Source organism: Colletotrichum fioriniae, assembly GCF_027942845.1.
Source record: "Colletotrichum fioriniae strain IMI 355084 chromosome Unknown scaffold_6, whole genome shotgun sequence".
NCBI lineage: Eukaryota > Fungi > Ascomycota > Sordariomycetes > Glomerellales > Glomerellaceae > Colletotrichum > Colletotrichum fioriniae.
The window spans coordinates 1,344,014-1,368,993 of NW_027076842.1; the positions used below are offsets into that span (position 1 = coordinate 1,344,014).

General features: G+C 53.7%; 4 protein-coding genes across 4 annotated transcripts; 1 reads left to right on the top strand and 3 right to left on the bottom strand.

Moving 5' to 3' along the window:
• Positions 1 to 2,024: 2,024 nt before the first annotated feature.
• On the bottom strand, positions 2,025 to 4,893 carry N0V96_005795 (uncharacterized protein; the record flags this gene model as incomplete). The annotated part of the gene is made up of 2 exons (XM_053189586.2): positions 2,025 to 3,941; positions 3,991 to 4,893. The coding sequence occupies 2 exons, from the start codon at positions 4,891 to 4,893 to the stop codon at positions 2,025 to 2,027; spliced, it is 2,820 nt and encodes a 939-aa protein (XP_053053039.2).
• Positions 4,894 to 10,643: 5,750 nt separating this feature from the next.
• On the bottom strand, positions 10,644 to 14,063 carry PIM1 (ATP-dependent Lon protease pim1; the record flags this gene model as incomplete). The annotated part of the gene is made up of 2 exons (XM_053189585.1): positions 10,644 to 10,838; positions 10,914 to 14,063. The coding sequence occupies 2 exons, from the start codon at positions 14,061 to 14,063 to the stop codon at positions 10,644 to 10,646; spliced, it is 3,345 nt and encodes a 1,114-aa protein (XP_053053038.1).
• A 1,384-nt stretch (positions 14,064 to 15,447) lies between these two features.
• Positions 15,448 to 15,990, top strand: N0V96_005797 (uncharacterized protein; the record flags this gene model as incomplete). Its single annotated transcript, XM_053189584.1, has 1 exon — positions 15,448 to 15,990. One exon carries the CDS (start codon positions 15,448 to 15,450, stop codon positions 15,988 to 15,990), a length of 543 nt encoding a protein of 180 aa, XP_053053037.1.
• Positions 15,991 to 16,281: 291 nt separating this feature from the next.
• N0V96_005798 (uncharacterized protein) lies at positions 16,282 to 17,697 on the bottom strand (the record flags this gene model as incomplete). Its single annotated transcript, XM_065757495.1, has 5 exons — positions 16,282 to 16,495; positions 16,761 to 16,912; positions 17,100 to 17,327; positions 17,522 to 17,586; positions 17,661 to 17,697. The coding sequence occupies 5 exons, from the start codon at positions 17,695 to 17,697 to the stop codon at positions 16,282 to 16,284; spliced, it is 696 nt and encodes a 231-aa protein (XP_065613838.1).
• Positions 17,698 to 24,980: the final 7,283 nt, after the last annotated feature.

Sequence of the window (24,980 nt, forward strand, 5' to 3'; positions counted from 1 at the left end):
CTAGTTCTCGGACCAGAGCGCACGAAAAGAAAGAAGTCGTGAACACAGGGACCTGATGAAAGCCACTCACCAGTCGCAAGCTCTGAATTGGCTGGTTCTCATGCCAAGGGTTCGATGAGCATGTCTCCAACTACCTAATCAATACCATCGCGTCGCCGTTGGATCATGCGCAGAAACTTACATGCCGAAGCAGCAGAAAGGCTCGGAAGACAGAACCATCAAAAAAAGGGAACAATCAACAGTGGCGGCGGCTTGTGCAATCCACATTCGCCCTCAACATGTTCCCCACCAGAGCTCCATTCAATGACGGAAGTCTCTCGTCGCCCCCGAGCTCTCCTATGGTAATGCTCCCCCATCGACAGGGGCTGGTCTTGTCTCTTTCTGTTCCTTATCGCCGAGGCGACCACATCGTCCAACTCAAACTTACGCCAACTGCCTCACCCACTTTCCTCCACGGGCACTCTCTCGAATACTCTCGGTCAGCCGCGAGAGAACACCGATGACACCCACGAGCCAGCTCGAATTCGGTGTGCCAAAAGCATCCTCGGCAATTCCAGGTCTAGGTCCATAGTTTCGCAACACACCCAGTCCGGCCCTTGATTTCGCGTTCCCCGGTGATCTTGTTAAAGAGAAAGACGACATCCGCTCATCCCACTCCGGCATCCCGGCCCATCCCCAACAGAAACAGGACCCTGCCCCGCAATCCTCCGCCCCAGTGCTGCAGGACACAGCAGGGATGAAAGTTGTCTTTGCCTCGCTATCGTCCCGAGGTTGTCTGCCCGTAGCTAGTGTAATTTGGCGAACAATCTTTTGCTATGCGCAATTCTCGATGCTCCCTTTGCAGCGGTGGCAAGGGTCACGTGTTTTCTTACAATCGTACACTTGAACATTCAAGGTCCGCGATGGTCATTGGCAGTGTACAATCGCAAAAGGGACTCCAGGGCCTGGTCTTCCAAATCTTCAGCTGGCTGGGCTGACCTATTCTGGAATATTTCTATACTAACCCGATCTGGCGAGGCGCCCCCTCTCGTACTTGGCCGACGCCACACCCGATCCGCCCTGCCAATCCCCGTCACCACCAAGAAGCAGAAAGATGCACTTCTTCTGGCGCACTCTCTTCTTTTTCATCCCATCCTTTTTGCAGCCGCTGCTGCCCAGAGCTCTCAATTCGTACCTTAATATTCTTAGCCGCACCTGAGTTGTGTGAGGCGACCCAAGCTCCAAGCTCCCCTTCTCGAGCTTGCCCAGCTTGACGCCCCTTGTCACACAGCTACCTTACTCCAAAAAACTCGGGAAAAGGAGATCAGCATACCTACTTGCACACCGCTCTGGTCTTTTCAAAGTCCAGACTCGCCATTTTTACTCGGACGTACACTAGCATCTCGGCCGTTTCCCTTGAAAAGACTGCCAAAGCAGTGGCAAATAGACCGCAGAATGCCTTTTGGACTCATGGAGTACCTACACATCCCAATTACATGACTTACACTGACTCTTGATCTAGACGGCAGTGATCTAGACGGCAGTCAACGGCCACCACCTCTCGAACGGAAAAAAAATAAATTCACTGGCCGCTTGTATGTGGCTGATGGGAGAGAAGGGCGATTCATCCTGTCATCGGGGTCCTCACTTTGACAAACCACTTGAGCTGCAAAGTCGTTTGCGTATACACGGCCATGTTTCTCGCCCCATTTTAGTATTCACAGCCAGAGCTCTGCTTTCGATTCCTCGACATTTTGATTCCATGATATCCCACGATGCAAGTCGGCTCACGTCCCGAGTCTTGGTAAGGATTGAGGTTTGACCAAAAGTCGTCTTCTATTCCACGTACAGTGTTCCCCGGATCTCTACAACAAGGCTATGCCGCAAAAAATCAAACGTTGTGACCACCAACTTGATTCGTATGCTGGTAGTATCATCATCAAGCAAAGGAACAGAAGAAATGGCGCCTCCAGATGCCTCGACAATCAAACTGCGCCTATGCAAAATCGCCTTCAGTTCCCCCCCGCTGCTAGTCTTACATCATATCATTTCTGGGCATCTGTCGTTGTTGCTGTTGTCGCCGTTGAGAAGTCATCGTCAAGGGATGTCTTCTCTCGCATCATTTGCTCATCAGTGTTGATATGTGCCGCGCCAACCCCTTTGAGTTCTGGTGTATCTGCCCCTTGAGCTCCCGTACGATTGTCTGTCGTGGGTACCTGAGTAGTAGTAGGTGACTCCGCCGGTGCCGCCTCTTGCTTTGCAGATTCGAGCCCTGGTCCGGCCGTTTGAGCGGCATTGATCTCGAACTCAGTTTCGGCGTTTTTCAGGTCGTCCATAGCTAGCCTCTTTTCTGTCAAGTCCGCTGTCTTGCCGTTTTGTGGCCCGTTTCTGTTCAGTTCTTCGGGTTCTGTTTCCCCCGTCTGTCCGGGCGCTGATTGCCCTGCTGTGCCTTTTCCGACTGAGGAACTCTCTTCAGTTCCTTCAGGTTCTCTCACATTCACCTCCTCTTCCTCCACTTCTTTCCCCTCTGTCTCGATATCCTTGATCGTCGTAGGACTGGCCATCTTAGGTCGTGTCTCAACGGGATCGCCGGTAGCAGTTGCCTCCAGCTCATGACTCCGCAACGTGTCGACCAAGCCTTCTCCAATGAGCCTTTTGCCATCTTGTCCCGGCGTATGGTCGAGTTCAGCACGATCGAGGGCGGCGAGATCACTGGATAAGGGAGTCCACTGCAAGGCTTCCAGTTTTTGTCGGACTGACTTGCTTGTCTCCTCCAATGGCTCGGGCGTAACGACGGAGTCCTTGCTTGTTGTCGGTGTTGCGCTCTTTTGATCGTAAACCTCGTCTGCCCCAATATCGCTGTATGATGGTGCAATATTTCTAGCTTCAGCCCAGCTGGAGACATTGCGTCCCATGTTAGGCGAGTCGCAAGGTCCATAATGACTTGGCAGTGGGCTAGGGGGGGAGCGGCCTCTAGTGTAGTAATACGGGTCCTGTGAGAAGCCCCTTGTCGGTTCGTCAACATAAGGTTGGCCCAAGTTTACGTACGACCAGTCGTGCGCTGGCTGAACAGTCTTGACCCTCGCGTAGCCGTGGTTGCCGTCCACGAAGTATTCCTGCATGGTATAGCCGTCGTCTACCGAGATTGACGGGGGTGGCATGTCGTCTCCATCCGCGGGCTCCGGAAAGAGGGACATGAGAGACGAGGCTTGTAACCGAAGCCGCGGGTCTTCGCTCAAGCAAATGTCTACGATTTGTCGATACCAATCTGGAACAACATACTCGTCTCCGAGCTGTAGCGGCCGTCCTTGGGCCTCGGGCTCATCATCCTGCGCTGCCAATGCCCACAAGACCATGCCCAGTTGATAAAGATCAGATTTGACGCCGATGTACATGGAAATGCGCTGGTTACTTTCGATAAGAGGCGTTGCTTCAGGAGGCTCCCAGCCTACCGGGCAGCCCCTTCTGTTAATGTCAATAATTTTGGCATCATCGTCGTCATCAATGACTATGTTTGAGAGAGTGAAATCGCCCTGCACAAAGCCAGATTCGTGAATATCCGCCAAGCCCTGTACGATTTGGCGTGCCCACTTCTCACGAATCGGCCAGGGCAGACCTAACTCTGAGTCCTGTTTGTTATCATAAATAACATCAATAAGCGCACCATGAACGGCGTAGCTGATGAGCAGTCCCTTAACGTGCTCATCTTCGTCATCAACCACGACACCATAGAACCGGATAATGTTCCTTGAATACCGAAGCCGGTTCAAGGCGTTGATCTCGTAGAGGAACTCGTCAATAGTGTCGGGGCCTGGAATTTCCTTTTTGATGAGTACCTCTCCCCCTACAGACACCTTGTAGACAAAGCCGGACATGTGAGAGTCGAAGACAATGTCCTTTTCTCTTATCCTGCGACATCCCAAGTGCTGGACTTGGCGGAAGGTAGGGTACTGAATGATTTCCTGTCGGATATTAGCACTGACTGATTTCCCTCGAAGCCTATCAACTCACATTGACATCTTCGACCACATGTACATGAAGGCGGCCTTCCGTGGTTTGGAGTTTCAGGTTGGTGACTGATGGGTAAAATTGTATGTCCTGCAGACTATCTCTGATGGCTTCGTAGATCTTGGAACTTTTGTCACGTTGAGACTTGGTGTGGAGCAAGTCCACCTCGAGGGAGTTATCCGGGGCATTGCGATAGTCGAGAGATATGGTTACTCTACGCCAGTGGGTTGGAGTTTCTCGGTATGTGACGAAAAACTTCTCTCTCTTGGACTTATCCCGGAAGTGCATGCTGAGGTTGAGAATCCAAACATTTTCGAGCTCATCGTGAATCATAGCCTCGTAGTGAGATTGAGATGTCGTTACTGAGTGGGCGTCCGAATTAGATTGAACCTCATGCGCATGGGATTCATCTGTCGTGGGTTCTGCTGCAACTTGCGATACCATCTGACCAAGACTGACTTCGGCCTTTTCTTCGACAGGGCTGACGGGGGCAGATGGGGCAGACTGGACCTCGTATGCATTTTCGAAAAAGTCCGGTGCGCTAGCTCGGGGAAAGGACTGAGTCTGTGACGCCGTACGTGACGACTGCACGCGCCTGTCCACTGATAGAGCACGCCTCTCTGCCGGTGAGGGTTCAACTGGTGCGAGGTTGTTCCTGCGCTCCGACTGTTGGCGTTTGAAGGTCTGCACGCGAGGAAGTCCGGGCACGACTTTTCTCGAGACTCGACGCACCAGGCCAGTACTTTGCTGGTCATCGGAGTCGGGGTCAACCTCGGGTTCGGGCTCGTGCTCCTTGGTCTGTAGCGGGCCGACGGATGCCGGGGCTGCATTGTTTCGTCCGAAGAGTTTACGAAGAAAGCTGGTAGACTGATGGCCCGATGAAGGCGGCGGTTCCGCAGAAGACATGTTTGGTTGCGTCATGATGAGTTGAGGAAGATGTACAGCTTGCCAACTCGGTTGGACTTTGGAAGTCGTCAAGGTGAGCCGATCAGGACGCTGACGGTGTGAGGTGAGGCTCTAAGCGGTGTGGTTCTGGGGACGAGGTGTTAATTATGGATAGTCCCGCAAACCTGGTCCGGGAGCGAACCAGGCGGGTGACAAGGATGAGCCTTGAAGCGAAAGACGGTCAACCTCCAGCCTGGTTTTGACCGGGCTTGGTGCCAGGTCGGAGCTAAATTGGGCTGGCAGCGGCTGGGATGTGTCCGGGCGCGGGGAACGCGATACAAGAATGACGGCGGGCGTCTTTTGTGGACGTTGAATTCGCAGTTCGAGCGTGACACAGTAGATGCAGGCAACCGTAGGCAAGATGGGACATCAGACGCTGTGACGAGATAGGATGGAAACGTGCAGAGAAGCAAGGGCGAAGATGACCATGTTCAGACGAGAATGACGGTGGCGGGGGTCGAGGGATTGGCCGATGCTCGACGGGCCTTTGGAGGAATCTCAAACCCCCAAATCAAGAGGCTGTCGATGATTGCTTCGTGTGCGTGTGTCCCTAGGTGGAAGCTAGATACGGCGGATGTGTTCTTTTCGTCCAGGGTTGTTCGAAAGAGAGTTCTGGCGAGTCCGAAGCACTGAACAAGCTCGTGATAGGCTTACTTTGGATGGCAGTTGCACAGATGAGAGCGGCAATAAGTCGTCTCACGTCCGCACGTCTGCATGTGCTTTGCTTCGTCTTATTTCCTCAGCGATGAAGGTGATGACTTTGGCGAGCGATGTGATTCGTTTGGGCCAAGGCGGGGTGGCAGTGTAGCCTGCGGGAGCAAAGCTATGTTTGATCGCTCTGCGGCTGGGCTGATAAAGGATGTACAAATAGGCAAGTAGCGTCAGAAGAGGTAAGATGACGGAGGACGACGTAGGCGTAGGGACAGATAGGCGAGCAGGAGAAATATGTATTGATTGACGAGGATGTTGGATGGATGGACGTATGCCGTTGAAGTCGGGGTGCGGATATGTATGGCTGGGTTCGCGTTGACCGGACGTGCGTCGTGAGCTGCTGGACGGCGGCAGTGTTGGTGGTGGTGGTGGTGGTGGTGGTTGGCGAGCACGCAGGCTTGGTGAGATGAGGCGAACGTTGGACTTTGGGTGATTTGTATGGAATCGGGCGGCAAGAAGATGACCAGGGGCTTCCGAGAAGAGGAAGAGGGGGAGGGGCACCGTTGACGGTTGCCGTGGACACAATGAAGGTCGTGGGGTCGTTCAGCGGTTGCGTCTTTTGCGGTTTTCCTTTTTCTCTCTCTCTCTCTCTTTACGGGACGGTACTGTGCAAGGTACGAAGTCGAATCTGCAAAGAGGAGCTGTAATGTACCATATCCAGAGTAGTGCAAGCGCATGCAGGAGAAGCGCGTGAAAGTGAGCAGGGCCGCTGCGAGGGCAATATTGGGTCCCACTAGGTCGTGTTTCTGGTTTGCTGCGACTCTAAAGAGAGGCTGGGAGGCTGGGCACCGGGTGAGGCCTTGTCAAGCTCCCGTGCCAATGGAATACCGGGTGAAGGAGCGGGAGTTCTAGTGGCGCTCTTCAGATACCGTAAAGTACTCCAAAGTATGTACATACGGTAAAGTACGAATAAGGTATATGCCCCTTGAAGGAACGAGGTCACTGGGAGGGCACATTGAGAGAAGGGAATTCATGGGGAGAAGAAAAAGACGTGGCCAGTGGTAGTGAAGACTCGAAAATGTCAATGGCTGACGGGAAAGTGCGTGCCTATGAGCGGACGCTAAGGCGCTTGATATTGTGACCGAGTGACAACCCACCAACAATGCGGGCAGGAGACGCACGCAAGGTGTATCGTACCTACCTCACTTTCCCACCTCAGTTAAGGTGGTACCTTTCTCAATTTGGTAGATGAACACTGCAGATCAGTGAAGGCTTACTTCCCCTCTACCTTACCTAGTATGTTCTTGCCCTTGTTCTTTTCTAGGATATGGTACCTTAGTTGGCTCTTTGCTAGAAGTGATGCCTAGAGGGAAGGGAAGGTACGTACGGTGACTTACCTTGGGGAGGGATAGGTACCGGTAATTGGTACCTTCCCAGACTCAAGATGGACGGTTGCGCTACTAAGGCGGGAGGGCACGCCTGGCGGAGAAGCTTGGCCATTTCTGGAAGAGGCGGGTGGGACTTTTCCCTACTTTGATGCGCTGGCTGTCCCGATATTTCCACTTGGGTGTTTAAACGCCGTTGATTTGAAGCTGACGAGACTTACTTTAGGGGCTTAGAAGTTTAGGGGGGATTCTCTCCCGTTGGAAAACGTGCCGGTTCAGGATGGAACTCCATGCCTTCCAAGTGGTGTTGGTTCAGGTGCGTCGTGAACCTTCCATAGTCCCTGGCCTCTCGCCAAGGCAGGGAGTACAACACTTTGACGTCCATCCTTCTTCCATCATCGTCACTTCATCCCTTTCTTCTGTACACGCCTCACCCCAAAACCATCTCATCCACAGACATCGTCAAGGCGAGCTGAGACCGGGACCGCGGGACCCAGAACGACAACTCAGCTGCAGCCCGAGGCCGCCCTCCTTCACGAACTCTTCCCCATGCTGCTCCTCTTAGCGCATCTCGTCTCATGTACGATGACCTCCGAATCCAGCCCTCCTCTGGCGATTGGGTCCCGACTTGTTATTCTGTGGGCGTTGGGTTCGTTGGGCTCGCATCAAGCCCTTTCATTCAAACCTGCAAACATCCACATCGTCACTAAGGACTGCAGTTTTCCAGATCCCTCAATCAATTGGCCTCACATTCAATCATCCGTCCATTGACCGCCCTTTGCTTTCCGTGTTCGACCCACAACTTGATATGGGGGAATACCATGGCATTCATGGGTACGGGCACTGTCACCAGACGAAGATCAGATACGCCCAGCACTTTCGATGATACGATCGCTGCCACTAAGGCCAGGGCCCAGGAGAGCATGTCATAATGGACCCCCGAGATGCTTCCTTACCTTGGTCAATTGATGAGTCAGTCGCTCAAGGACTACCTATCTTGCTACATCTGATCAGGGGGTCTGGCCGATTTCGCTTCTCCGCACTCGTGGCTTCCGGCTCATCGACCTGGTCTTTACCAGACTCACGTCTCGGCCGTGCAATGCAAAGATTGTTCAACTCCAAGAAGGCAACAGGCCGGATCCGAAAACTGAAACCAGAGCAATGCTTCTATACATTTATTGAGAGTCACTCAGCCACACGGAGCGTTTTTGACCCGCTATCTCCAAGGGACGCCAGCTCAATGGGAAGCACTTCGCTTACCGACCTGCGTTAAAGATATCATCATTGCGCAATCTCGCAATTGATGCATCTTCTCCGTTTTGTTGCGTCGAACTGCGTCGTCGGACCATACCCCTCTAAGCATTAAGCAATAAGGACGACTTACCCACGTGCTCGTCTCTCCTCTGCGTCAAAGCCGTCTGCTGCACGACCCAGCATGTTCACTCGTAGTCTGGAGGCCAGCACATCACCAATCAACGATGCTGGACGTGCTTTCAACCTCCACTGCCTGACACTACCTCTACTACTTGCAATGTGGCACGACATGAAGTGAGACTACCACAGACGATGGAACCGCAGCATAGCAATGCGGTGCATGCAAAGATGGACGAACGTGCGGACTGTCCCGGTGTCATTCAGCATAACCCTGTAGAAGTTGGTTGCAGTACCACCATTTCATCAAGTATTCAAACCCGAGGGAGACGAACCAACGACGGCGGCCTATCTCGGGACCGTTGATGCGTCTGAAGGGAGGTTACGGAGACCATAACAATAAAAGTGTCGGATGGCCTCGGGTATCTGCACTGTCTGTTGGCTAACATCAGCGGCCGGGTCAGGGGTGCGTCTTCCACACACTGCGTGCATTTAGGCATCGACGCAGCCCAAATGATGAGGCTGTCTTGTTGTTGACAGGCTGGCAAAGTGTCCCAAGGGACGGCTTGTATCTCTTGTCAAGCGTACGCTGACATCAAGGTGTTCAACTTTGCAGACGCCTGCCTACGACATGCTCTCTTCGAGTAACTATCCAGGAGCTCCTAGAAGCCCGGATGCTGACGCGTTTGTCGTTGCAACCTCACCCGCCATCCTGTTCGCTATTCCAAGCGCCAGGAGCAGGCATAGCCATGCCTCGTCAAGCGCCGCATCTCATCCGACCTGGAGATCTCCCGTGTCCGGTGCACTGAGAAGCCGGCTTTAGAGATGAACGATCGATGATCGGTGGCGAGAAGAAAGGGTAGAACGCAATACAAGGGTCGTGTCGTTGGCCCTTTTGACACTCACACATCCCAGCCAGTCTGGATGTCTTCCCGCGAACCCCACCGATCCCGCGTGGACGGATGGGCGTGGCACACCGGGTCAGACCCTGAGCAACCCAGCAGAACCCACCCCACCTCGCTGTCAAATAGAAATGCTAAAAGGGAGCTAGAAGCGTTGTCACCAATCTGGACAACATTCAATGTCGACGTCGTCAAAGCCTCTAGCTGCTACGGATTGGGCCACAATCAGGCACACAGAACATGTCACCATGACTCGGTTCCATATCGTACTGTAACCTCCATCATATATCACAAACGCGAAGACTTGTGTCCTGCACTCCGGCAGCACGGAGACGTACGCTCCACCGTTCAATACCCCCGGGGCTACAACGGCCTCTCGCGATTGGCAATCGAAATGCGCGGCACCGCCGTCTCACCAGCACCATCGCTGCGGCCGTTGACGTACATACTACATACACGGTGGCCAGGTCGGCCGCATCTGCAAGCGACAGCGTTTCCGGCGAGCTGGTCCTCTCCTCCCTTGGCTACCGCTCCACACGTTGTTGCTCGCCTCGAACGGCATCAGCGGGAGGTCACCACACCCCCCGCTCATCGGAAAACCAATCAAAGAGGCAATGCTGGCACTAACAAACTGTAACTCATGCCGCAACGTACCCTTTGGGAGGAAACAAGCTTCGTTATGTGGCTGTTCGCCGAGTGCCCTGCGACGGATGGCTCACGACCAGTGTTGGTAATATACAAGAATTCGCTTACTCTGGCCTGTCCCGAAAGCTAGCTACCACACCCTATGCAAGCATCGCGCCCTGCTATTCCCTCGCACAGCCGCCAATACCTATGCGCGAGACTGACTGCTGCGCAATCTAACCATCCTATGCAATTGGGTGTCGCTGCAACCCTAGTCTTACAAAGCCGAGTCCGGTTGTGTCTTCCGACAACACCGCCTGAAAACGGCAACCAGCCAAACAATTAAAATAGAAAAAGAACCATCTAGAGTAGAGATGCAGTATCGAGAGAGGGGGTGTGTGTGTGTGTGTGTGGTTGTTGTTGATATGCCGTAACATTTTTATGCGAGTTCGTCTAATCGTCCGGCTTTGGCTTTTCCTTTCCCAATAGACAGTACATCCAGCCTGTCATCCGCCCTCATCCGCCTATTGGCAATCTTTACCTTGCCAGGATCCTTCTCTTCAACGCGTCTGTGGCCCCCACAGGGCGTTGAGGATTTGGGGGGTTGAGGCGCGGGGGATGGATCATCCCAAACGGGAAGGGGGAGGGGACTGGGTGTGTCAATGGATTGGAAACCATCTATCGCGCGTGAAGAATGTCGTGAAATCTGTTTGTAGATTTTTGTCTGGCTCTTCACCCTCTCAGGGAGGAGGCGAGTGGTTGGTTGGTGGTGATGCATCTAGTCGTCGTCCTCATCGTCAGAGTCGTCCCTCTTCTTCTTCTTCTTGTCCTTCTTCTTCTTGTCGTCCTGGTCCTTTTTCCACTCGCACGTCTTGCACTTGTTGGCAGCCTCGCGATCGAGCTCTGGGAAGATGAGATCAAAGACGTCAGAGTACCATGCCACGGGCTTGCCCTCGATGCCCTCCTTGATGTTCTGTAATGATGTGTCAGCACTGATTCCGCGATAGTATGTATGAGTAGTAGGACTATTTGTTGTAATAGAACGTACCTCTGGGAGCTCGAGCCAGTCGGACATGCAGTCCTTGGGGAAGATAATCATCTTGCAGCCGGCGCGGCGCGCGGCGACCGTCTTCTCGCGCAGTCCGCCGATGCGGAGGACCTTGCCAGTGAGCGTGAGCTCGCCCGTCATGGCGACGGTGGGGTTGACGGGGGTGTCGAGGGCGAGGGAGAGGAGCGAGGTGGCCATGGTAATACCGGCCGAGGGGCCGTCCTTGGAGACGGCGCCGTCGGGGACGTGCAGGTGCAGCCTAGCCTTGTCGAAGAAGTGGTTGTCGGGGAAGTCCTTGACCATGAGAGACTTTGCAAAGGAGTAGGCAATCGTCGTCGACTCCTTCATGACGTTCTTGAGGTTACCCGTGATCTCGAGCCCGGGGCGGCTGCTCGGTCGCAGGGGCGCCTGGAGGATGGACTCAATGTACATGGCGGCGCCGCCCATCTGAGTCCACGCGAGACCCATGGCCACGCCGGCGGGGTTGACCTCGTAGAGGCGGTCCGAGGTGAAGACGGGAGGACCGACGTAGTCGACGAGGTTCTCCTTACCAATGGTGACATGGACCGTGTCGGGGACGTTGAGGGCGACACGGGGCTTCTCAGCGGTCGGCGTCTCGGCCGGCTGCTCGCCCGTCTCGCGCGCCTCCTCAGCCTTCTTCTCCGACGCCTCGAGCGCCTCCTTGCCGTCCTCAGTCAGAGCCTCCTTCTCGGGAAGCACCTCCTCGCCGAGGTCCTGGACGATCTTGAGGGCGGATTTCCGGTAGACCTTTTCAATCTGCTTCTTGAGGTTGCGGACGCCGGACTCGCGGGCGTACGACTTGATTAGCTCCTCAATGGCCTCCTCGCTGAGCGTGACGTCGGCGTTGGCCAGCCCTGCGGCTTCGCGGGCGGCCGGGGCGAGGTACTTGTCGGCGATGGCCTTCTTCTCATCGGCGACGTAACCCGACAACTGGATGAGCTCCATGCGGTCGAGGAGGGGTCGCGGGATGGTGTCCGTCATGTTGGCGGTGCAGACGAAGAGCACCTTGGACAGGTCGACGGGGACGTCCATGTAATGGTCCAGGAAGGAGCTGTTCTGCTCCGGGTCGAGGAGCTCAAGCAGAGCAGACGAGGGGTCTCCTTGGTAGCCGCGGCCAATCTTGTCGATTTCGTCAATGAGAATCAGGGGGTTCTCGGTCTGACACTTCTTGAGCGCCTGGATGATGCGACCAGGCAGGGCACCGACGTAAGTTCTGCGGTGACCCTTGATTTCAGCCACGTCTGTCAGACCACCAACGCTGAATCGGTAGTACTGGCGGTTCAGGGCGCGGGCAATGGACTTGCCGATAGACGTCTTTCCGACACCGGGAGGACCGACGAAGCAGATGATCTTGCCCTCGACCGTACCACGGAGCTTGCCGACGGCGATGAACTCCAAGATACGATCCTTGACATCCTTGAGCCCATAGTGATCCTCGTCCAGGACCGTCATGGCATTTTGAATGCCAAAGTTCTCCGCGCTGCGCTGGCCCCATGGGATCTGCGTCAGCCAGTCCAGGTAGTTACGCGTGACATTAAACTCGGATGCTGCGGGCTCGAGATGGGCAAGCTTATTGATCTCGTCGTCAAACACCTTGCGCACGGCTTCGGGCATGGCCAGATTGTTGGCCTTCTCCTTGAACTTCTCAACCAGCTTGTCCTTGCCGTCGGACTCGAGGCCCAGTTCGCGACGGATGCCCTTCATCTGCTCCATCAACCAGTACTCCCGCTGACGCTTAGTAATCTTACTCTCAACGTCCTTGGTGATCTTTGACTGAAGCTGCGCGTTCATGAGCTCCTTCTTCAAGACGATCAGCGCCTTTTGCATTCTCTCCTCCACGTTGAGACTTGACAGGACCTCTTGCAGCTCGCCCTGCTCGCCGGAAGACACGGCGGCGGCGAAATCTGCCAGCTTGGCCGGCTCGGACGTTACGTTGCCTGTGGACTGGCTCATTGAGAATGTCGAGATCTGATCACGGAAAAGGCTGTTCATCGTGGCGACTTCCTTGAACACGTTGACGATCTCGTTGGTCACGGCACGGATGACAGCGCTCTTGGGATCGTAGGGCTCCTCGGTCAAGTTCTCCACGTTGACGAGACTGACGGGGTATCTCTTGAGGAACGCGGTGGGCTCGTACTTCTCCGCGGCCTGGTCGGCCTTGGGGGCCACAGCACTCTCTTCGAAGCTGGCAACGACATCACCCTTCTTCTCTTGTTGAGCCTCCTCATCGGTGGGCTTCGAGGGTATCGGGTCAGGCACTGGCTCGACCTTGGCTTCGCTCGGCTTCTTGTCCTCCGTTCCCGGCGGCAGCAAGCTAGAAAGGCGGATACGGCGGTGAGGGTAGAGGATAGCCGTCAGGGCGCCCTGCTCCCCATGCATGGGGAACGCACTCGTGATCTGCGCAAAGACACCGGTATCGTAGACGTCATCGACATTGCGGATAACGTCCTCGTCTTGGTTCTCGTCCTTGAACAAGAAAGCACCGACGTACGGCTGGCCTCTCTTGATCATCTCGGTGATGGCCGCGGCGACGTTCGGGTCCTTAATGGTGATGGCTTTGTAGAAACCGGGGAACAGTGGCCGCTTCGCAATCGGGATAGCGAGGACTTGGGGGTAGACGTCGGGCACAACGGGCTTCTGCAGGCTCTTGTCAGAGGCTCTGCGTCCGCGTCTGCCGCTGCCGTCACCCTTGTCGTCGCCGCCGCTGCCGCCGGATCCCGCCGATGAACCACCGGCCGCGCTACCGGCCTTACCATCCTGTGCAGCTCCCGAGCCCTCGCCCTTGGCGGATGACTCGGAGTTAGAGCTCTTGGCCTCGGCCAACTCCTTCTCCTCGAGCTCGCGCTGGTGCTTCAGGTTCGCCTTTTGTTCCTCCTCGGACAGGGGCTCGACTGCACGGTCAAAGAAGCTGTTGTCTTCCTCCTTTAGCCATCGTGTTGACGTTGAAAACGGGGCGACGGCTCGCTGGGACGGGCGGGTAGTGAGGAGAAGACGGTCGAAGGTGGATGCGGAGCACCTCGGAGTACTCGCTGCGGGTAACCTGCTACTCGAGGCCGCGTAGGGGTTTCTGAGGTAGTTTGCCGAGCGTCCGAGGGCCAGGCGCCTGGGGAAGCTCGATCGCATCACCATGTTGGCGGCAGTTGGGGGAGGGTTTGCCAGTCGACTTGGAAGAAGCTCCGGTCGCGGCACGTGGTGATCGGGTAATACAGGGCCGAGGGCGAATTCGGATGTGCCGCTGTATTGGTTGAATTGGTGACAAAACAAAAGAGATGGTGGACGCAATTGAAAAGGTTGCAGATGTGTGTATTTGTGCAGAAGGGTGGTGAAAAGGACTCCGAGTCCTAAATCGCGATGCGCATCGCCTCCTGACGCCTTACAAATACAGAGTGTAGGTGAGTTGAGTAGGCTTTCTAGCTATTATGGAGACAGTCGGGGGGGAGACTAGAAAGTAAACGACATCACCAAAAAAATCAATGAGCACTGACGTTGCCGCCCGTGCCTGGCCACTCAGCGCGCGGCGGAGGCGGGAGTTGGCTCTGGAACCAGGAAGAACATCGGCCCCGTTTGCCGGCGGGGCAGCTTACCTCAGGAGGGTTCTCTAGGACGACGTCCCCCACAGATTGAAGTGTGGCTGGCGTACGGAGTACAGAGCACAGAGTACGTATAGCTGGACACGGCAGTACACAGAAGTGGTTGCTGCCGCAGCTATCCGTCACTCCGTACGAAGCACATTACTTTCGTATAATTACAACTTGCACATTCCGATATTCACTGACTTACCTTACATGAAAGCACACACATTGTGGCTAGTCAACTGCTTACAGGTATACCAACTTGAGATGTCCTCGTGTTGTCATGTACAACGATGAAGAGTACATCTCTCGGGTTGCCTGCCACAGTGCCTTCCAGACTCCCGTCCCTCTGACTCGCTGCGGGGAAGGGGTCAACCCAACCCCACAATGGGAAAGGGTTCCAAGCACAACCAGCCCATCCACGTCCCGCCATCCCGTCGTGCCCGTCTAACAGCAGTCCGTTCGCACACCTGAAAGGAGCCGAGGCCACTTCCAGTTACATCAACCTGTTTACCAGAACTTGTTTTCTGCTACGGATACTCTCTTTCTCCTTTCTTCCACCCTGTTTTCTTTCAGGAGCTTCACATTGCACAGAAACTCAGCCATATATTCATCAACCCTTACCTTCTCATAGTTGTCTCGGAGGATCTCTCTCAGGCCTCCTCCAGCATCACTCCAGCTGCAAGCTACACCCTCACCTTGTCGATCCTTCATCGGCGTCGTCCAAACACCACCGCCCCGTCGTCCACCGATCGACCTTCCCTGCTACCCGGAACTTTACCCACTCTTTACCTCGCTTCCCGACGGAACCGCACCCGGGTTCCTAGCCATCTCAACCTCCTGTCCATCTCAAGCAACGTTCTGCCATCTCTCTCACACACCTATATATATCTCTCTTCTCCGACTTGTCTAATATTTATCCATACACACACATCACCATCATGCCTTCCTCAAGTCAAAAGTCAGACGTCACGTCCTCGCTCTCCAAGCTCTCAATAGACAGCAGCAAAAAGACACCATCCTCCAAAAAGACAAAGGCACCAGTGGCAGACTCATGGGAAGATGAGGACGTAGACGAGGACGACGATGAGGAAGAAGAAGAGGCCGTAAAGCCCCAAAGCGACGGCGCCAAGGCTCCGCCGCCGACCCCCATCTCACCAACCTACAACGCCGCAGACAGGTCCTTCCCCAACCCCTACGGCAGCGTCGACTCCGTTGCTGGTGCCGGTGCCTCCTCGGGTGGTGGTGGAGGTGGTCAGGACGCCGCCTCATCACGCCCCAGGCCAGAAAAGACAGACGCCGTGGCCCGGCGCATGATTGCCAGCGCCCTGGGCGTGAAAGTGCCCCGGATGACAGAGGAGCAGAGGGCCTACGACAAGGCTGTCAAGGAGAAGGAGAGGAAACGCAGGGAGGAGGAGAAGGCTGCTGAGAAGCGCCGGCTGGAGGACGCCGAGAAGGCCAAAGTTGCCATCTGGGAGGACTAGATTTTGCTTCGCGACTCCGGTTGTCACCGGCTCTGGTAATTCTGTCGTCAGCCCAGCCCTCGTCTTGAGACGGATGGTGAATGACTAACGGTGGAAGATGGACTGTTTGTCCAAGCCACCACGGTTTTCGTTTGCACATATTCATATATATATATAAAAAAGGACAATATCATATGGGTTATTCCGCTTATCCTACGGGACAGAATACAATCATTGGGTTTCTGTGTGACAACAACATACGCATATGTAGCCAGCTTATATCGACTCTAGCCTGACTCGACTCCCATCCACTCACTTCTGAGCTTTAGCCTGCTCCTCCTCAGCAGCCCTCTGTTTTCCCATGGTCTCCAGTACATTCTTAACCACAGGCCGGGCGCGGATTCTCTCACCCCAGGCGGCGTAGTCGGGATACTTGGAGTCGACCTCCCACTTTGCGTTCCACCCTTCGCCAATGAGTTTTCTAGCGAGGTTGTCCCATGGCATGAAGGCGATGTCAGCATAGGTCCTACATAGCACACAGCCCCCATTGTCGTTAGTTACAATGAGTAGAATCATGCAAAGAGCTCTAGATGGGTGGTAATAGTGGATTTTCTCTTTTTCTGGAGAAAAGTGGATATCTGGGTCCAAGTTGCTATTCATAGCAAAGCAGAGAAGATCCAGATGGGAAAAGGGGGGAGTTGATGATGGGGGTCAGAAAGAATGGGGAGTGTGAAAGGGGAAGCATGCATGGGATGGGTGGGTGAGGATCTCCTTTCTGTCGAATAACGTACGCTTTGTCTCCGACGAGATACTTCTTCCCCTTGAGAGCGCGATCGAGGACGGAGAGGACGCGGACGGTCTGCTCTTCGTACCGCTCCTTTGCGCTAGGGACGTCTTCGGGGTGGAAGAGCTTGAACCAGCCGAGCTGGCCAAAGTACGGGCCCTAGATGGGTGGAAACCACAGTGAGCTGTTCGTTGCCTTATTGAGACCAAATCCATTCATACTATGCCTAAGAAATAAAATAAACGGTAAAGTCCAGAAAAGGGTGGGGGGGATGTTGTAATGGTAAAACGACGGGAGCATATAAGTTGACACATGTGAGCTAGGAAGAATTCAAGGACGCACACACCTGGCCAGACACCTGGAAATGCAACCACTGCTTCAAAAGGAACCTATCCTCTCTCGACGCGAGGGACAGCGCGCCGGTGTCGTCATAAGTCTCGACTAGGTACTCGACAATGGCGCCCGACTCCCAGAGCGTGATGCCCGTGTTAGGGTCCTTGATGGCCGGGAGGCGGCCGTTTGGGTTGATGGAGAGGTAGGGTTCCTCCTTTACGACGGCGAGGTCGATGATGATCTAAAGTGGAGGTGGTTCAGGTAAGTAAATGAGTGTAGATGTGTGTAGTGGTCTTGCAGTGACGTTGGCTTCGCATCGTGGGGAGAGGGGGTGCTATTTGTTTTATCACTGGGGGTGGGTTATGGTTGATGAGGTTGATGTGTGTATAGGGTCAGGAGGGTGGAATGAAGAGAGAGAGAGAGAGGAGACGTTACATGTTCGTATGGAATCTTTAGCTCCTCGAGAATCATGACCACCTTTGATGGGTTGGGGGTGTAACCTGTGATGGAGGTATTAGCATCTGTCCTAGGCTCATGGGGTGAAATGAGGATCTCAGGCTAAAACAAAACATACTGTGCCCGTAGAGAACGATGGGCTTTGAGGCAATCATGATGGCTTGTGATTTTCAAAACGTCGTGTCTATACTGGTTCTTTAGAGTGGTTGGTTTTAATGTGTGTTTGTGATTAACGTTACTGTTTGATGATCTCGAGAACGGTATAGTAAAGGATAGGATGGCGGATGTCTAGATATTTATCTTTCTATCGCAACAGGAGTCCGACAGAATGTTCAAAATCCTTCAGACACTCTTCCTACCCACAGAACCCCTCGTTTCAATGCTAATTGGGCGCGCCTCCAGGCGTTAGACTCATGATGCAATCATCAGTCTCCTCCAAAAGGACCTCATCTATTGAAGTTGCTCTGAGCCCCCGATGTGACCAAGCTCTTAAGCCCAGAAAGCGTAAATAAAAAAAACTCGAAAGTTCTTCTCACAAACATAATTCCACCACATGTGATCATCACCAATCCTAAAACTCATTTCTGCTGATCCTCCCGTTGCAGGAGACCTTCCCGCGCGATAGATGACGACAACCCCGTGATCTCGCCATCTACTGAGCATAGTCAGCTTTGTCATGCTTGGAAATACCCGTCAAGAACACCTCACAAATCCTCCCTCGCACACAAAGAGGAAATTTGGTACATCGTGTGATGCGCCACGTCGCGGCTCACGTATCCTTGTACACCCGGAAATATAGGGCTTCTGTTCGGCTGCGCCCCGGACGAATGGTCCGGATATCACGCCGATCAGCTTGTTGCTGACGAACCCGCCCCGGACTACGGACAATTTTCGTATAAACCGCCCGACTAACCAATCTCTCCGACGAACTTCCACATCTCAACCCGTCTCAACTCTGCTGCCTAGTTTCTAGCTATTCTGTGAAATACCTATCCAGATGATCCTCTCCCCAGGATACTCAGACACCCTGCCAAACCAAAGTCCAACTTACACTCGGAGCGAAGTCTCAAGACATAAAGACACACACAAGTCCCGAAGAAAGACGAGAAAACAAGGCCACCTCGAATTTGCGGCTTCCACGCTCCTTTTCGAGAAAACAGCCCAAAACTTTGTTTCGAACTCGAAAGATGACACATCCCAGAATCAATGCCCCCTCAAGCACGTGGCAAGAAGAAAGAAGCTTGATCGAATAGTCGGCCATGTTACCATACCCCTTCCAATTCACGAACCCGAAAAGGAGATAACCTTTTTCCTGCCGCTTTATCAAACCCTCCACAACCCGATGTTTTTATGAAAAAAAAAGGACGACGTTGCGAGACTCTGGGGCGAATCATGCGCCTTGGAGCCTCTGTTCGTCCCAGATTTGAAAAGGTCTCATCACCTGAATAGAACAGAAAGTTTCTCGACTCTTCAACGGCAGAATGCGAGCAGAAATCAACCACACAGAGTCAGAACTTCGTAATGTGGGCAAAAACATTACTCAGGGACAAAGGGGGCTCCTCATGAGATGACGTGAAACATTCAGGACACCCACGAAAAAGCCCAGCACACCCTTTTTTTCGACTTTTCAACGTGTGGGACACGTTGCCGATGAAGTCGGGAAGGCTATTCGCCTGAACTTGCTGGCTTGGCTGAAGATATTGCAGAAAGACCAGACCCGTTGTCCGTCGGAGTCCGGATGTGATATATTGGCCAAAACCAGGAAGCTCTTGAAGGGTCGACCCTAAGACGGCCGAGGACACTTTCCGATCACCGCCCATACACTTTTTCTAAGATACTCGCAAACATTTCGATGCAGCTTCCAGAAGCCGAAAATGCCACTGTTTGAACACACGGATAACATGCTGGTCCTAGATGTCATGAAACAGGTCTTTCTAGCGATGTCGCCCAGGTGTATATGGCGATCTTAGGTACGGCATTATTCATCTTCGGCCGTTTCCATTGCCCGTGGAGCCAGGAAGAATACGTCGACCACATTGCCGCGTTTGGGGTTCACCCTTTAAATGCTATTGAGAGGTTTGTATGATTTGCAGGCTAAAGAGTGGGCCGTTGTCGCAAAGCCGGACTTTGAAAAACTTCATCGGAGAATGTCCTGCATCCCGGCCTGGAGCGCCTGGCTAAGAAAAACACACCGGCCGGCTGAGCGCCGAGCAGAGGCATGGAAGCTCGAGTTACGCCGGCGAGGGGCAGGGCGTCCACCAAAGTCGACGTGCATCGGGTCTTGTCTTCTTTGGGAAGCTGATAAAGAAGTCTGGCAGGGGATTCCGACGAGAGTATCCGTATCGCTGAAGAAAAATGTTCAGGCGTAAGGCTTGCTCGGATGAAGATCTTATCAGACAGGCCTTAGTCGTGCTGTCTCGATGGCATGGCGCTCGTCTCCCAATGCGACTTCAAATACGATTACGGCGCTTGAGAATTAGTGCCCCGGCCAGCCGAGATCACCGGCGTACGTGGAATAGCTGGGAGTAGCTCTGGCCACGCTCTTATGATCCGACGAGCTCAAGATTACGAAAGCAAGGTCTATTGAACATTGATCACACAGGTGCTCAATGGCGAGCCGGACCGTTTGGTTGTTTGATGATTGACCCATGTCTGTGTGTCTGGCCCTTCAAACTGGTCAGAGAAGATGAGACTTGATGCCTCCTTCTCCCACGTGTGCTCCCTGCTGATATCTGTTCCAAAGGGCCTGTGAACCGCCAGGCCATTGACGCTAGCCGATTGGGCGAGGCGCTCAGAGGATACTCATATTGGGCCCAATCAGGGTCGATTTTCTGACGAAAGCGTGAAGGAGACCAGGGTTTCCCGTCATCAAGGCAAGCGGCCGATGCCCCTGCAACGCTTGAGAGGTATTCGGTCGGGCTTGACACGAAAACAGCCTATAGAACTCATACGGCAGAGTTGCCGTGAAATGTGAAATGCCGTCACGACACAGGTGCGGAGTCGACCATTAAGCTCAGGTCGGTATTAAATTCCTTTGTCAAGGGCTAGACTGACGTTGAGAGGAAGAGTATCAGACATTGGCGTGATTCGGAGGGTCCCAAGTTAGAACTTCTCGTACAACCTCGTACAACCAGTAGCTCGTAGCCTCATCATGTGGAATTGGAGCACAAATGGTGACCTGCGGCTCGATGACCTCCAACTTCCAACGCAAGAGTGCAGCCTCATATTGAGGCGAGAAAGGCCAAGAGCCAGGATGGGGCTGCAGCCATGCTGGAATTCGAGGAGCGATGAAAGTGCCCAAAGCGTGTATAAGGTTTCCGTGGTCCGAATTCTGTGCATCCGACTTGGATATGGTCAATTGCCGTGCTGTTCGTATGCTCCACCCCTAGTGCTTCACGAGGAGAGTCTGGGCTCCGTGTAACAGCAGAAAATTAGGGACGGACAACCGTCTCTTTGAAAAGTCGTTTGGGAGGTTTGAGGGGTTGAGGTCTATGGCTTGTCGAGCAATTGAGTTGCCGAGTCCTGGCATGGTGGAACACTGCGACGTTGGAACGTGGCCAGTAGACCGCAGCTCGACTAGACGGGAAACCGGTCAAACAATGATGGAAGGTTTGTGTCCTGTTGCATCTGCGCTCGCAAGCGCATCGTGACCGTAGCATCGCCGACGTTCTGGCCGCGTGCAGCTTCCATGTTCCGCCTCGCCTGTGTACATTTGTGACTCGTGAGCGAGATGGGTTGCATTCCTCGGTGTGATGCGGGGCGGCGACCGAAGCAATAGGTATGTAGTTGAGGATCAACCCGTACATGGCAAGCCAGCCGATGCTGGATGGGTAGATCTGCACAGTCAACTAGCAAGAAGAAGCCCGGACTCACGCCACAGACGCCTAGTCGACGGGTAGAGGTTATCCGTCTTTTCTGCTCAAACTGTAGCTTCGGGATCCGATGACTGAATGCCACTTAGCTCGTCATTGATGGCGGTCATTTGTTCTTGGCCGCCTCAGGTTGAGGCTTGATGAATCGTTGCAGCCAGAAAGAAGAAGATCGATTGTTGCTGAGCCGTGAAGCCTCATGCCAGGGTTCACCAAGTCGCTACGCAAAGTCGTTGGTGAAGAAGTCGGCATTTGCATCGCATGTTGCGAATTAATCTGTTCCCTGTTTGTTTTTGTCGTGAAGCAGTAACTTCACCCAATATTAACTGTCCAATGGTGCAGCGAAGGGATGGTCTGTCGACAAACCAACGTCTTGAAATGTTGGCGGGCACGCGGGTCGGGATCAGACTGGGGGCTGTGGAGGGTCATTACTCGGGAGTGATGACTGAAACACTTGTTCCATTGCCTAGCCCCCTCTTCCATTCAGTCTGCAAAAGACGGCGCTCGCTCATTGACAGCGTCTGGGGCTGCCGGATGCGGAGACGCGTTGCCGGGCGCGGTGAATCTTGTGTGACTTTCCTGGATGGGCCGAATTTCTTGGGGCCTAAGAACATATAATGATGGTCCAGACAATATCAAGATCCAGATCCGTCCGTACCTTGAAGCTTATAGCATCTTCCGCATCTGTTGGGGAATGGTGGAGAGGGTACGAGAGAAAGTCATCCAGAGAGAAAGAATAATGAATTGTGTGGGGCAGAATGAAGCCTTGAGTACACGAGCACGGGGTAATCAACACAAATGAGAGAATTCCGAGACTGGGAGAGGGAGAATGCAGCGGAATTCAAGACGTATGATCTACAATGGTGCCTACCTTGGTTGATGAACACAAAGTAAGGTAAAGCAAGTGCGGGTTCCGATAATCTGGATTGTGGCAGGAGACGACATCCGGGTGCAGATACCGATCGGGTCGGGCGGGAATGGGAAAGTGAGAGGAGAGGGCAACACCTTCTCCTTCAGTCCATACTCCGTTGTAGTAGAAGATTCGGGAACGGCCTGAAGGCATGTTCCATTGCAAGTGCGAACCAAGGGGCGGTAAGGGTAAAATCAATCTGATTTGAGATTGAAATTTTTCTGTGGTGTTGCAGAACGAGGATGCCCTTCTCAGAGGCGGAACCTTGTTGAATGGACTCGCGTTGTCGGATGGACTCTTGGTGCATGCTCAATTTGCAGAGTGCCTGGTACCTACGGATAAGTACGCGATGCCTTACCGCGAAGTGCAAGGCCAAGACCAAGACGGACCAAGACGTGGTGGGATGAGAGGCACGCACGTGGACCTTGATTTAAAAAAGGTTGAGGCCAGGAGCATGGCCCATTAAACTTTGCACTTTGCCTTTTGCTATATCTGTATCCGTAGGTACTCCTGTTAATAGCGTATGTCATACCGTGCCTCAGCTTGGATGGGCAAGCTGCCCCTTGCTCAAATTTCCAATTTCCAACAGCTTCATTTATTTTCTTCCAAGTCTCCGACTGTCTGATGCCTTACTTTACCTCAGGCCCTCCCCTTCCATGAGGCTCCCGTCCCAATGTCCCCATCACTGATCAAGCCCGGCTGCCTCGCATATTACACATTATTGGGGGCCACCTGGGGGACATGTCAAATAATCAAAATTGATCAAAAGGGATGAGAACAAGCGCCAGCCCAGCCGGGATTGGCAAGAACAACAAGGAGCAGAAAATATCCCGAAATGCCTGGAGAGATGAGAAGTCGGTACGTACCGTGAGCCGTAAATATCTGCGAGAGCTTGAGTTGGCCGGGGTCACCGGGGTGTACGCCCAATGAAAGTGATTTAAATGCCATGCATGCGGCAGAGGGAAGAGACTAAAACGAGTGGAGCTGCCCGCTGGTCTGTCCCAGTTCTTAGCGGTACCGCCTAAGTTGAGCAGGAGAGCTCCTGCCCGCTCTTTTCTCTGCTGTGTTCTTGCCCCAATCCAATAGCAACCTGAGACTGCAAGTACCTTACCTGCCCGTCTCGACCACTTGCCAAGTATCTTTCCATGCTTACCTAAGATTACTTCACCTGCCTTATGAGGTAGATTGAGGGAAAGTCCGTGTCAATTGTTTAGAACATGTCCACAGGCGTAGGTAACATTCTGCCTTGCTCTCACGATAATAAGTCACTCCAGATATTCACGCGTACCTACCGTTCGAGCAAGGTCTTCCTTATCACCCTCAACTCCCCAAACCTCGAAGGCCTGGCCTGTCATCATCAGCTCGTGCCTTGCACCTGAAGGTTGCTTGTTCACCCTGTGCCATGTACTAGTCCCAAGCATCCCGTCCACCACCAAGCCACAAGTGGCAGATACCTCCATTCCCCTCAAATACACTCAGAAGCAGTCGGCCAGCGTTCAACTGTGCTTCAGAAAGCTGAGAAAAGGACGTGGGTAAGCAAATATGTAGGAACCTAACCACATTACCTTAGGTAGGTACATTCGTCTAGGTCTATACACCATCAGCACTGCATACCTCTCCCGGCTACTCCCTGCTCGGCCTGTTCCCCCTCCGGCAGGCCAAGACCTGTCCAGGTCGATTGAAGAAGCTGTCCGCAGGTGGCATAGACCGAGTCCGCCCCGTCCACACACACACACACACACAAAACCTCTCTCTCTCTCTCTCTCTCTATCCTCTCTCCCACATTCATACTGGTACACACTCACTCACAGCAAAAGAGACAAGGCCCATAGGTACTGTACATGCCTATCCTGATCCACACACCACACGCTCACCCGCACCCCGCCGCCCTGGCCTTGCCTTGCCAACTTTGCCGGGGCCTGCTGCACCACTTAGTTAGTTCTGCGCTGGGAACGTGTCCCTGTCACCCATGCCGCCGCATACCTGAGGGGGTGAGCACTGAGGATTGAGGGACCCCGACGGGAAGGGAGGGCGGGTGGTTGGTGTCTGGGCTGAATGGGTCTGATTGTCTGAGCTGACTGCGTATGGGATTGGGGGACGTGTGTGTATGTGTGTGCGCCTTGCCTCGCCCATTTCTCCCCGTCTGGCTCTGGTCCTCTCACTTCTTTGCCGTCAGTGCCTTTTAAGTACATCGCGAGGTGTGAGGTGGCGGCAGAGGTATCCGTATCCGTAGATTCCAGTGCAGAGGTACCTGACCATCGAGACCGCTGCTTCTCGCAACTCCACGAGTCCAGCCTGCCCACCACTAGCATCAACTTTACACTTTCCCGCACGACAGAATTCCTTTTCCTTTTACCCACACCTGCTCTCCTCACTGGCCCTCTCCTCCCCTCCAACTCGTTTCCAGTCTTCTGTCCAGCTTTTCTTTTTCCGATCTCCCTCACTCCCCTTCGTCACTTGACAGATCAGATCCGAACCGCCAGTACGGCCTGATCTCTTGTCCCATTGATTCCCTGGGCCGAACGCGCTTTCTTGTCACACCCAGGCTGTCTGTCTACAAACACCTCACCTTCCATTACCAAATCCCCGTCTCTCTGATCTCAGTATTACAAGACTCAGGTCTCCAGGTCTCCTCCCCATATTGCCATACCTTATACCC